General features: G+C 43.5%; 1 protein-coding gene across 1 annotated transcript in view; it reads right to left on the bottom strand.

Moving 5' to 3' along the window:
- The window catches only part of LOC126272190 (farnesyl pyrophosphate synthase-like), a 246,943-nt gene that overhangs the window by 68,886 nt on the left and 163,448 nt on the right, over window positions 1-14,609 (bottom strand). The window contains exon 5 of the mRNA XM_049974868.1: window positions 1,535-1,690. Within this exon, the coding sequence (XP_049830825.1) occupies window positions 1,535-1,690 (156 nt within the window). The remainder of the gene's footprint in view (window positions 1-1,534; window positions 1,691-14,609) is intronic.

The following is a 14,609-nucleotide window of genomic DNA, read 5'->3' as shown; positions in this document are numbered from 1 at the left end:
TGATGTGCTTGTTGTCTGTGAGAGTACGTGTTTAGGAACATCCGTGCTGCTTCTCTACGGTTTCCATCTGCTTGACCGCTCACAAACACCATCTCGACTTGTTTCCAACAAGAATGCTGGACCACGCTGTTGTTTACAGTATGTGAGCCGTGGCTGGTACGTGTTATGCTTTGCATTAAACTTTGGTTGGTATTCTGTGATTAGTCTCCCACAGTTATCACGATTATGTTGTCATACTCTCTCTCCGCGAGTGGCAGCAGCAGCATCTATCGATATTCCTACCCTTGTACTATCTTTGCCCTTGCTCTTGTAGTTTCCAGCTGTGTCGTGCATCGCAGTTGGTCGGTTGGCGTGGAGCAGCGAGGAAGTCTCCTGGGCGCGTTGTCTGGCCAGGACTGCACGCGGCGTCCACACGCGGTCTGAGTGTGAGGGGCTGTTCCCATTGCTACGAGGTTCGTGGCTCACCAATCCCGGACACGGAAGTTCAGTCTTTACCTAAGCCACCAGCCAGATCCAACTGTTCACATTGTGTCGTTTGAAGTTCGTTGTGGACTGTTGGGACATTCCCGCAAGCAACAATGTGTGTTTTCTAGCCAAGCTCCTGTGGAGTTTAACTTAACTTGATTATTATTGAGTTAAAGTGCACCAGCGGGATCTTCTGACTTGTGGCCGTTAACGTTCCGGTTATGTGCCCTGGCATTTGACGTAAATACTGGCAGTGTATTTTCCTCGTCGTCCAGTACGGCGTGTAGTTTGACAGCTGAACATGTAATTCGTTGAGGGCGCCGATACATTCTGCGCCGTTCCATTGAAATCCCTGTTGTGTGCTGGTCGGGTGGAGTGGCAATTATCCTGTCACTTGGTCCATTGACTGTCTGTCGGTTGGGTTGCTGTCGGATTGAGAATTGTTCGTCGACTCCCTGTATTACCTGAGCGAGCGTTTGTGTTTCAATTCCAGGCCGACCCTTGGAAATTTCTGAGCGCCACTTGATGTACTGTCTTTTCTTATTTGTCCTTGTTGTTTGTTTATGTATGACTCCTAGCCGATTTTAAATTAAAGTTGTTTTGCCCTTAAGGCGTGAGGTTGTTTGGGTCTTAAACCTGATTTAAAGAAATTTTTAGGATAAGGCCTTCTGCCTTTTAAATTCGAATTCCTGTTTTTGAGTCTTATTGACCTTCAGCCGATTTTAAATTAAAGTTATTTTGTCCTTAAGGCGTGAAATTGTTTGACGGTGAACACTGAGTCCAGATGGTGCAGTGGTTAATGCAGCTGCCTAGTATGTAGGAGATCCCGGGTTCGAATAATGCTCCGATACAGCTGACATCAATCTTTCCTTCCATTTCATTTCTCCCCCGTTCACCTTCAATTTAAATAACATGTATCAGAGCTGCGGATTCCGCGTGTCGTCTGTTCTTTCCGACGTTTGCGAAAGAACAGACACCACGCATTTATATCTAATTTTCCTGTGCAGTGTACATTCTCTGGCGAATGAAAAGCAGCGGTAAGTGCGACCTGATGTTAGGATGGACTTACCATGTAGAGCGCCAGTGAGACGGGCATCTGGAAGGTGTGGTAGGCAGTCTTGTACTTGGTGATGAGGTAGTAGCGGTCCATGGTGAACAGCTTGAGCGAGCGGTCCCTCCGCGTCTCGATGTCCAGCAGCTGGCCGATCACCGCCTTGTGGCTCACCTGCAGCCAAAACACACAACAACTCAGCCTGACGTCTAAGTACTGACTAAAAGGCCTGCAACATGATTTAAAGCAAGCGTACGTAGACCATTTTTACAATTTCGTCTCGAGAAGAAATCTTTAACTACTAGAAAATTTATTTAATAAATAACTTTGGTTGGAGTAAGAAGAGTGTTCATGTTGAAGTCTCGTGTAGTTTCAGTCTCTGACAAAAGTTACTTGAAGAAGAAGAACGTATAACACGAAACAACATTGCTGTTTAAATATTATGTCCGTCGTTCAGGACCTACATCGACAACTATATCAAAAAGTTCTCTGGTATATCTAAAGAAGTTGTCATTACAAGCCACGCCATTGTCCGCGCACTTACTTCCGGAAGCCGTCACTTACGCTGATGATCTTTTAGTCGTAATGGGAGAAAACTGAAGAGAAAGTGAGAGAAAAAAAAGACAATGAAATTGGTCTCGACAGACCAGATACAAGGAAAACAAACAGATAACAATAGGAAATAAAAGCACATACTTGTTGCTAAATGATTGTCACAGAACAGGAGCTGAATGCTAAATCTAAGAGAAGAAATACGTCAATAAAAAGCAAGGTAACCGGGTATTCAGGCCGGTAACTAGCAAAAAGGCCGTAATTTTATATTCATGTAGGCAGCATAGTTGCAAAAGGTATTTATGTTATAAATAACAAAAAACCACGGTTAATTGGTGTACAGTACTGATACAACACACGCACTGAGTCCTTAACAATCGTATCTGACTTACTGAAAGAGTGGTATTTAACTAATTTGGTAAACACTGCTGATATGCTACGTCGGTGTAGGAGAATTGGCTGAAAGAAATGTGTGTGAAATCTTATGGGACTTAACTGCTAAGGTCATCACTCCCCAAGCTTACACACTACTGAACCTAAATTATCCTAAGGACAAACACACACACCCATGCCCGAGAGAGGACTCGAACGTCCGCCGGGACCAGCCGCACAGTCCATGACTACAGCGCCTTAGACCGCTCGGCTAATGCCGCGCGGTCGAATTGGCGGAATTATATCGAATTTGTATTGTAGGTATGCGTGAGGCTGGACAGTTCTTCTAAAGAATTTCCCTATACGTAGAACATGTGTGTCAGCGTTGATGTTGTTGGTCCGAGACAGCGGCACGGTGTTGTTCGTTCTGGCTAGAAGTGGACACGACGTAGTGACTACAAGATGGGCGAGAATATCCTGTTATCAGTCATTGTTGATCGGATGACAGCTGTGGAACAAATTAGAACCTATGGCACACTTAGAGTTTAAGCTGATTATATCGGGCACTGTTTGCTGGCGTAAAATTAGTTTTAGCAATGAGACGAGAACCTGCCTTATTGTCATTGACGGTCGTTTGCGAGATCTGTGTCATTCAGTGAATAGACAACTTGTCGCACATTATGTAGGATACAAAGATCGCACAGTTCCGACGCTTCTCGAGCTGACATTGAACAATGAAGGACGCACGAAAAACATTACCCAGACCATTCCATGGCCGTGCCTCCAAGGAGACGTGCTCTTCCAGCAAGATAATTCCTCTTTAGCTTACACGTTAATTCCTCTTCTCTGTACGACACACCAGAATTGTTCCTAATTTATATATGAGACGTGACGAAATTCTCTAGTTCGGTCTGCATTATCGGCATCTTATATCATACCTCGACCCCAATTGCAATAAATGCAGGGGACGGGTAGAAATAGCACCGGAGAAGGCAGTTGACACCTATGTGGTCGTCTCTATGCATGATATAAGGACTGCTTTGAAGCTAGTGGAAGGTATACCAGATGCTGAAAATGTTATCCAACACAGTATGTACAGAGATATATGACTCTGTGATTTTGATCATTTACAAACGAAAACTACCCTCGAAAAATAAGCCTTGCCGCCATGAGGTGTCATCTGCTTCTCAACATTACAGACAGCTGAAAGACGGACATCGATCAAGTAACACAAGGGTAATGGAATGCAGTCACATTAAATCAGGCGCTACTGTCCGAATTTGGTTAGAGAATGGGGCTTTATAAGTAGTATATGAGTTTCGCTATTTGAGCAGCAAAATAACTGATAACGGCCGAAGCAGAATGGTTGTAAAATGCCGTCTAGCAATAGCAAGAAGGGTATTTCTGAAAAAGAGGAGTTTGCTAACACTTAACATAAGTTTGACTGTTATGAAATCCTTTCTAAAAGTACTTGTTTAGAGGTAGCTTTGCACAGAAGTAAAACATGGACGATAAGTGGCTCAGACGAGAATAGAATAGATGCTTTTGAAATGTGGTGCCATAGAAGAATGCTGAAGGTTAGATGCATAGATCGGAGAAATGATGAGGAGGTACTAAATCGAAATGGGGAACAAAGAAGTTTATAGCACAACATGACTAATAAGAAGGGATCTATTGACAGGACGTATCCTTGGGCATCAAGGAATCGTCAGTTGGTAATGGATGGACATGTTTGGGGTGGGGGGGGGGGGGGAGGGAGGGGGGGGGGGGTTAAAATTGTAGAAGAAGACCCAAGACATGAATTCAGTAAGCATATTCAGATAGCTGTTATTCAGAGTGAAGAAGCTCACACAGGACAGAATAGCTTGGAGTGCAGCTTCAGAACCAGTCTTTGGACTGCTGACACATCATCATCAGGATACAGGAAAAGTGCTGAGTCATCATGGAATAACTTCCGTGGTACCAAACTGTATAGAGTATAAACTGCAGAGGCAGCCAGAGATTGGAATACGTCCAACAAATAACGGAGGACGTTAGGTGCAAGTGTCGCTCTGATATGAATAGGTTGCCACACGAAAAGAATTAATGGCACGCCGCATCAAACCAGTCGAAAGACTGAATACAGGTCATAGCTCTCAATTGCTGCCCAGATGTTTGGAGCCTTGGGCTGGGTATTTCGTTACTCGTGTGATCACTGGTAGTTCCTAAAAACTAGGTGAGCGGCCCCGAAGTAACAGACTTAACTGAGCCGCTGGCACCGCCGCGGCGCGTGGTGCAGCGGTAACTGCGCATATCGAGGGAGTGTGGGCTGCCACTGTTTACACTGCGGAGCTAGCGACCCGCATTCTCCCTGCCACTGCCGTAATGGTTCCCGGAGACGGCAACGTAAGTTGAGAGACCTTCTTGACACACCGTGAGTTAATGGAAATATTACACCAAGACTGAACTCTACCACATCGATACCCCAGGATTTCTATGCATGTGGGATATATTGATTAAAATTTCATGCGAATTCATGCTTGTTTTCAGTACAGAAAATACCATTTCAACATATGAAAAACAACGCTGTTGTTGTTGTTGTCAACAGTCCAAAGACTGGTTTGATGCCCCACTCCAAGCCATTCTGTCACGTGCGAGTGTCCTCTCTCTGAATAACATTATTTGAACCTCCTTACTGTATTCATGCCCAGATCGTCCTCTGCAATTTTTACCCCTCACACCCCCTCCTTTACGGAACTGATGATTCCTAGATGCCTCAGTATACGTTCTATCAACCGTTCCCAACTTTTAGTCAAGTTGTGCCATAAATTTCTTTTTTCTCCCATTCGATTCAGTACCTCATCATTCGATGTACTAATACAATCTTTACCGTTGTTCTGTTGTACGATATTTCAAGTGCTTCTATTCGCTTCTCGTGCAAACAGTTTATCACCTCTGTTTAATTTCCATACAAGGGTGTAAATAAAATACCATAAGGAAAGATTTCCGGAAACTTAAATTTATGCCAAATGTTAACCAGCTCTCTCCTTTCATTAGAAATTATTTTTTTGCTATTGGTACTCTGCATTTTATTCCTCTCTACTTGCGCCATCAACAGTAACAGTGGTGCAAAAACAGCAAAACTCCTCTACTACCCTGAGTGTCTCATTTCCTGATCTGGTTCCCTTAGTATCCTTTGATTTAACTCGACTACATTTCATTGCTCCTGTTTTACTTTTGTTGATGTTTATCTTATAATCTCTTTTCGAGATAGTATCCACTCGGTTTAAACGTTCTTCCAAGTCCTTTGCCATCTCTGACAGATTTACGATGACATCCGCAAATGTCAAAAGATTTAATTTTTTCCCCTGAACTGTAATTCCTTTTCCAAATTCCTTCTTGTTTTGCTTGAATCGTTCTTTAATGTACAGATTGAATAATATGAAAAGTAGGCTACAGCCTTGTGTCAATCCCTTCACAACCACTGCTTCCCTTTTATGTTCTTTGACTTACACCTGCAGTTTGGTTTCTGTGCAAATTGTAAATAACTTTTCGCTCCTTTTATTTTATCGGTGCTACCTTCAAAATTTCAAACGTTGTAGTCCAGTCAACATTGTCATTAGCTTTCTCTGAATCTACTAATGCTATAAACGCGGGCTTGTCTTTCTTCAATTTATCTTCTAAGATAAGTAATGGGGCGAGTCCCATCTCATGTATTCCTGAATCTCCCCAGAACCCGATCTGATCTTTCCCAAGGTCGGCTTCTACCAGCATTTCCATTCTGTAAATATTTAGTGTCAATATTTTGCAACCAGAACCTATTAAACTGATGGCTCGTTATTATTCACATCTCTTGAAGTTTGAAGGTATTTCCTCTGTTTTATACGAGGGGCGCCCAATTAGTTCAAAAATGTTCAAATGTGTGTGAAATCTTATGGGACTTACTTGCTAAGGTCATCAGTCCCTAAGCTTACACACTACTGAACCTAAATTATCCTAAGGACAAGCACACACACCCATGCCCGAGGGAGGACTGAAAACTCCGCTGGGACCAGCCGCACAGTCCAAGGAATGCAGCGCCCCGACCGCTCGGCTAATCCCGCGCGGCCGCCCAGTAAATAGTGCACCACTTCTTTTTCTCGGTCAGTTTCGGTTTAAACTATGCGGAATTTGTTGTGTGACGTCATGGCATATTCCCTTTTCACCGCTACAGTTTCCTAAAGTTCCGACAGGTAGCGGCGCTTTACGTAGCCTTCAAAATGGCGTCTGTTCAAATGGCTCTGAGCACTATGGGACTCAACTGTTGTGGTTATCAGTCCCCTAGAACTTAGAACTACTTAAACCTAACTAACCTAAGGACATCACACACATCCATGCCCGAGGCAGGATTCGAACCTGCGACCGTAGCAGTCGCACGGTTCCGGACTGCGCGCCTAGAACCGCGAGACCACCGCGGCCGGCAAAATGGCGTCTGTAACGGAGGTGCATTCCAAGCAGAGAGCTGTCATTCAGTTTCTTTTAATGGAAAGCAGGGCATCACAGATATTCATACACGCTTGGAGAATGTCTACGGTAACCTAGTTGTTGTTGTTGTGGTCTTCATCCCTGAGACTAGTTTGATGCAGCTCTCCATGCTACTCTTTCCTGTGCAAGCTTCTTCATCTCCCAGTACCTACTGAAACCTACATTCTTCTGAATCTGCTTAGTGTATTCATCTCTTGGTCTCCCTCTACCGTTTCTACCCACCACGCTGCCCTCCAATTCTAAATTGGTGATCCCTTGATGCCTCAGAACATGTCCTACCAACCGATCCCTTCTTCTGGTCAAGTTGTGCCACAAACTTCTCTTCTCCCCAATCCTATTCAATACTTCCTCATTAGTTATGTGATCCACCCATCTAATCTTCAGCATTCTTTTGTAGCACCACATTTTGAAAGCTTCTATTCTCTTCTTGTCCAAACTATTTATCGTCCATGTTTCACTTCCATACATGACTACACTCCATACAAATACCTTCAGAAACGACGTCCCGACACTTAAATCTATACTCGATGTTAACAAATTTCTCTTCTTCAGAAACGCTTTCCTTGCCATTGCCAGTCTACATTTTAAATCCTCTCTACTTCGATCATCATCAGTTATTTTGCTCCCCAAATAGCAAAATTGCTTTACTACTTTAAGTGTCTCATTTCCTAATCTAATTCCCTCAGCATCACCCGAATTAATTCGACTACATTCCATTATCTTCGTTTTAATTTTGTTGATGTTCATCTTATATCCTCCTTTCAAGACACTGTCCATTCCGTTCAACTGCTCTTCCAAGTCCTTTGCTGTCTCTGACAGAATTACAATGTCATCGGCGAACCTCAAAGATTTTATTTCTTCTCCATGGGTTTTAATACCAACTCCAAATTTTTCTTTTGTTTCCTTCACTGCTCGCTCAATATACAGATTGAATAACATCGGGGTGAGACTACAACCCTGTCTCACTCCCTTCCCAACCATAGCTTCCTTTTCATGTCCCTCGGCTCTTATAACTGCCATCTGGTTTCTGTACAAATTGTAAATAGCCTTTCTCTCCCTGTATATCGCCCCTGCCACCTTCATAATTTGAAAGAGAGTATTCCAGTCAACGTTGTCAAAAGCTTTCTCTAAGTCTACAAATGCTAGAAACGTAGGTTTGCCCTTCCTTACTCTAGCTTCTGAGATAAGTCGTAGGGTCAGTATTGCCTCACGTGTTCCAACATTTCTACGGAATCCAAACTGATCTTCCCCGAGGTCGGCTTCTACTAGTTTTTCCATTCGTCTGTAAAGAATTCGTGTTAGTATTTTGCAGCTGTGACTTATTAAACTGTTAGTTCGGTAATTTTTACATCTGTCAACACCTGCTTTCTTTGAGATTTGAATTATTATATTCTTCTTGAAGTCTGAGGGAATTTCGCCTGTCTCATATATCTTGACCACCAGATGATAGAGTTTTGTCAGGACTGGCTCTCCCAAGGCTATCACTAGTTCCAATGGAATGTTGTCTACTCCCGGGGCCTTGTTTCGACTCAGGTCTTTCAGTTCTCTGTCAAACTCTTCACGTAGTATCGTATCTCCCATTTCATCTTCACCTACATCCTCTTCCATTTCCATAATATTGTCCTCAAGTACATCGCCGTTGTATAGACCCTCTATATACTCCTTTCACGTTTCTGCTTTCCCTTCTTTGCTTAGAACTGGGTTTCCATCTGAGCTCTTGATGTTCATACAAGTGGCTCTCTTTTCTCCAAAGGTCTCTTTAATTTTGCTGTAGGCAGTATCTATCTTACCCCTATTGAGATAAGCCTCTACATCCTTACATTCGTCCTCTAGCCATCTCTGCTTAGCCATTTTGCACTTCCTGTCGATCTCATTTTTGAGACGTTTGTATTCCTTTTTGCCTGCTTCATTTAGTGCATTTTATATTTTCTCCTTTCATCAATTAACTTCAATATTTCTTGTGTTACCCAAGGATTTCTACTAGCCCTCGTCTTTTTACCTACTCGATCCTCTGCTGCCTTCACTACTTCATCCTTCAAAGCTACCCATTCTTCTTCTACTGTATTTCTTTCCCCCATTCCTATCAATTGTTCCCTTATGCTCTCCCTGAAACTCTGTACAACCTCTGGTTCTTTCAGTTTATCCATGTCCCATCTCCTTAAATTCTCAGCTTTTTGCAGTTTCTTCAGTTTTAATCTACAGGTCATAACCAATAAATTGTGGTCAGAGTCCACATCTGCCCCTGGAAATGTCTTACAATTTAAAACCTGGTTCCTGAACCTGTGTCTTACCATTATATAATCCGTCTGAAACCTGTAAGTATCTCCAGGCTTCTTCCATGTACACAGTCTTCTTTTATGATTCTTGAACCAAGTGTTAGCTATGATTAAGTTGTGCTCTTTCAATCACAAAGTTGTTAATTCGGACTATAGCTCCGCTTCAGAAAGCATATTTACGCCCACGGGCCATTGTACAATGCCTGACGAAGGAGACTACGTATCAGTATTAGCGAGTTTCTGTTTCACTGCATTCGCATGTTCAACGAGAGGAATTTGACAGCACTTGTATATGCCTACGTACGCTGCCTTATCTCTCTTATTCTTATGACCCGTACCCGATATACATGACAGTGGCAGCAGAATGGACACACTGTCTACCTCAGATATACATTCTCTAAGTTTACCTAACATTGTTTCCCGACACGTATGTCCCTTTTCTTCCATAGATTCTGACTGAAGTTCTCCGAGCATCTCTGTTACACTTTCGGTTGGGTAATTCTGACCTATAAGAATCCATGCGGCGTGTTTCTGAATTAAATCGATACCATATTCATAGCTTTCGAAATGTGCTGCTACAGAAGAATGCTGAAGATTAGATGGGTAGATCACGTAACTAATGAGGAGGTATTGAATAGGATTGGGGAGAAGAGAAGTTTGTGGCACAACTTGACTAGAAGAAGGGATCGGTTGGTAGGACATGTTTTGAGGCATCAAGGGATCACAAATTTAGCATTGGAGGGCAGCGTGGAGGGTAAAAATCGTAGAGGGAGACCAAGAGATGAATACACTAAGCAGATCCAGAAGGATGTAGGTTGCAGTAGGTACTGGGAGATGAAGAAGCTTGCACAGGATAGAGTAGCATGGAGAGCTGCATCAAACCAGTCTCAGGACTGAAGACAACAACAACACCTATATTCATGCCTACTTGATAAGGACTCCAAACGATCGAATAATATTCCTACTGTAGAATTGATCGCACCAACGTCTTGTGTGGGGTTTTCCTTGCAGAAGGACTGCATTTTCCTACAAATACTCTTTCCTACATATAGTTCTTCTTTTGCCTTCCATAATACTGATTTTACTTGATATTTTTGACTTCATCTCTTTCTCTTTCTAATTGAAGGAGATGGGGCTGACTTTTCATTAAAACAATGGACTCGTATTTTGGATGGACGGAGATAAAACCCGCACCTGGCAATTCTGGCTTGGGTTTCGCTGTTTTTCATAGATCCATTCAAGTAGAGTATCGGGGCGGTTCCTCTACCAAATTCACGTCCTCTTTCTACCTCCATTTCGAGCTGCATCTTCAAGGCTACTATAAATGGTTCATTCGTTTTCAAAGCTCTATATTCCCTAGTGTTACATGTACAAATGTGATTGATGCATGAATGGAACCGGAAACTCCACCACATTTGCATTTTGCACTCTACAGATGTTCTGTAAGTGCCCCTCCGGTCAAACAACACTCATTCGAGCTGTAGTCAATACCTTCTGTAGCAACATCCTGTCAATGGTCACCACAGCAGGACTGATGCGTTCTCTGAACCGTTGCAGTGTTCTGGCCCTGGGTATTCGTAAACATGGTCCTTAATGTACCCCCCCCCCCCCCCCAATTGTTCCCCGAAGGAAAAAGTCTGGAGGCGTTAGGTCAGATGGTCAGCTGGTGTGGAGGCAAAGGGAACAGACCTACATCTCCTCACCACTAAGCGCAGTCCAGGGATGCGCAAGTTCGTCGTTGAAGTAGCGACGAACATCTGTGCTCCAATGAAGAGGTGCCCTTCTTGTTGGAAGATGAAACTCTCGGAATCAGTAGTCAGTTGCGGGAAGAACTACAACTACAACATTTCAAGGTAAGAGGCACCGGTCACAGTTTTTTCATAGAAGAAAAACAGACCAAACAGCTTCGACTGTGACACTGCACAGAAAACATTAACCTTGGGGAATGTCGTTCATGCATCACAATTGCATGAGGATTTTCAGTGTCCCGCACTCAACATTGTGATGATTAATGGAAGGTTGCTTCGACGCTGAAGATCAGCTTGAAGGCGAAATGTTCACCCTGAAGTGCTACCTGAACTGTGACGCGAAATTGAAGGTGCTGGCCATTTTCTTCCGGTTGTAATTGTTGCAGGAGCTGCAGACGGTTCGTTTTGAAATGTAACCCTCGTCGCAAAATCTTCCACACAGTTTACTAAGGTATTCAAATTTCGCGGCTTGCGCGAACCGTCGATTTTCTTGGACTCAGTACGATTGCATCTGGAACACTTTGTCGACCGGTACCTTTCTGTTTACAGCGACAACTATGTTCCCTTAACTGACGATACCAACTCACTCACAACTATCTGTTTACGTGTGGTTCTTTTCCAGAATTCCACCTGAATGTATGATGGAGTGGGTTCCCTGGGCCAACTGAACCACTCGTTGACTGGAAACGGTTGTATTCGACTTCTTGGAGACCATCTGCAGCCATGCATGGACTTCATGTCCCCAAACAACAAATGGATTTTTGTGGATGACAATGCTGCTTGTCATTATGCCACAATTGTTCACGACTGGTTTGAAGAATATACTGGACAGTTCGAGCGAAGCAGATCGCCCGGCACGAAGCCATCGAACATTTATGGGAGGTAATCGAGAGGGCAGTTCGTGCACTAAGTGCTGCACCGATAACGCTTTCGCCGTTATGGACAACTATAGAGGCAGCACGGCTTTATATTTCTGCAGTGAACTTGTTGAATCCTTGCCACGTCAGGTTGCTGCACTACACCGTACAAAAGGAGGTCCGACACTATACTGGGAGGTATGTGACGACTTTTGTCACCTCAATGTATAGACCTGTCGATTTACTAAGTACTTCAGTCGAATTAAGGTTTATTTGCATCGGTACTACTGCCAAGAGAATAAAGTGGTGCGAGTTTAGAATGTTGTGGTGCGGTGCCTGGCTGGGGCCGAGCAGGAGCAAAACACGCACGTGCCGCTTGGCTGGCGAGGTCGTCGCCCAGCTCCGCGGGTCGCGGCTGCAGCTGGTGCGGCCAGTCCGCCACAGATCGATGCAGCCCGCGGCGGCCCCAGTGACACGCTGCCCAGCTCCCTGTCTCACTACCTTCTTGTTCCCGCACCATGAATATTGTCGTTCGTCGTACAACAAACCACAGAAGAAATATTACGCTCTAACGTCCCGAAGACGACGACGTCATTAGAGACGGAACACAAGCTAGAATGACTTCAGATAACTATGGAAAATAGAACTGTGGATGGCCGCATGAGATTTACAAGTATACCTACACAAAGGATTTTGATCGTATTTGAATGTGTTCTAGAGTGGAGCCAACTCGCTTTATTTGTTCGTGAGACCCAGAAAATATTAGATACAGGCTCTCAGGTAGATGCCATTTTCCTTGACTTCAGGAAGGCGTTCGATACAGTTCTGTACTGTCGCCTGATAAACAAAGTAAGAGCCTACGGAATATCAGACCACCTGTGTGGCTGGATTGAAGAGTTTTTAACAAACAGAACACAGCATATTGTTCTCAATGGAGAGACGTCTACAGACGTTAAAATAACCTCTGGCGTGCCACAGGGGAGTGTTATGGGACCCTTGCTTTTCACAATATATATATAAGTGACCTAGTAGATCGTGTCGGAAGTTGCATGCGGCTTTTCGCGGATGATGCTGTAGTATACAGAGAAGTTGCAGCATTAGAAAATTGCAGCTAAGTACAGGAAGCTCTTCAGCGGATAGGCACTTGGTGCACGGAGTGGCAACTGACCCTTAACACAGACAAATGTAATATATTGCGAATACATAGAAAGAAGGATACTTTATTGTATGATTATATGATAGTGAAACAAACACTGGTAGCAGTTACTTCTGTAAAATGTCTGGGAGTATGCGTACGGAACGATTTGAAGTGGAATGATCATATAGAATTAATTGTTAGTAAGGCGGGTGCGAGGTTGAGATTCATTGGGAGAGTCATTAGAAAATGTAGTTCATCAACAAAGGAGGTGGCTTACAAAACACTCGTTCGACCTATACTTGAATATTGCTCATCAGTGTATGATCCGTACCAGGTCGGGTTGTCAGAGGTGATAGAGAAGATCCAAAGAACAGCGGCGCGTTTCGTCACACGGTTATTTGGTAAGCGTGATAGCGTTACGGAGATGTTTGGTAAACTCAAGTTGCAGACTCTGCAAGAGAGGCGCTCTGAGTCGCGGTGTAGCTTGCTGTCCAGGTTTCGAGAGGGTGCGTTTCTGGATGAGGTATCGAATATATTGCTTCCCCCTACTTATACCTTCCGAGGAGATCACGAATGTAAAATTAGAGAGATTCGAGAGCGCACGGAGACTTTGCGGCAGTCGTTCTTCCCGCGAACAATACGTGACTGGAACAGAAAATGGAGGTAATGACAGAGGTACGTAAAGTGCCCTCCGCCACGCACCGTTGGGTGGTTTGCGGAGTATAAATGTAGATGTAGATGAAGAAAAATATTTTTTTGTACATGCCCATACAACCATTGAAAAAAGGACAGTCTAGTATTTCTAGTTTCTCGGAAACGGTAACAAAACAAAACAAAACAAAATCAAATAAAATTTCTATAGTTTTTAATGTACGCTACAACGGTGCACCGAGTTTTGTCGAAGAATTCATTTTTTCTAAATCTCCTCCCCCCCCCTCCCACTATTTTGTTTCTCATTTTGACATTTGACTAACAAAAAACGTGTAGATTCGTTAATACCAAATGTAATCAATCTTATGATAAAGTGATATTCCAAAGACGTATTTGTCATAAATAAGCTAGAAATATCTTTATATTGCTGTACACGTGCTGAATATGTGTCCGCTTCTGTGCCAGTTGTCACGTCGGCTTGTTTAACAAAACTTTCCCAGATAATTACACTGAAGGAAAAAAAAATCGCAGCACGAAGAAAGAGCTATGCGACATTAACGGAAGTTTGTAGGCGTGTTGCTACATCTGAAAGATGATATCTGTTCAAATTTCGAGCGAGTCGCATAAGAGTGGCGCTAGCAGCTCAACCTGGCACCCGCCTTACCAACAATTAATTCTAAATGATCATTCCACTTCAAATCGTTCCGTACGCATACTCCCAGACATTTCACAGAAGTAACTGCTACCAGTGCTTGTTCCACTATCAGGTTTGCTTTAAATACACGCTGTATCGGTCGTGAGTGTTGGCTGCTTTTGTGATTGGACGTGGTGAGATGATGTTAGTCAAGAATGCCTTATGGTTGACAAAGGCTCCATTTCCAACTTCACACTGAGTTTGAACTATGCCGTGTTATAGGGCTACGAGAACCTGGATGTTCCTCCTGCAGTATTGCAGAAAGACTTGGCAGGAATGTACCCACTGTATATGTGTTCCGG

The sequence above is a fragment of the Schistocerca gregaria genome, chromosome 5 (assembly GCF_023897955.1).
Source record: "Schistocerca gregaria isolate iqSchGreg1 chromosome 5, iqSchGreg1.2, whole genome shotgun sequence".
NCBI classification, from domain to species: domain Eukaryota; kingdom Metazoa; phylum Arthropoda; class Insecta; order Orthoptera; family Acrididae; genus Schistocerca; species Schistocerca gregaria.
The sequence above is the reverse complement of the archived record's forward strand: the minus strand, read 5'-3'. Positions and strand labels throughout refer to the sequence as shown.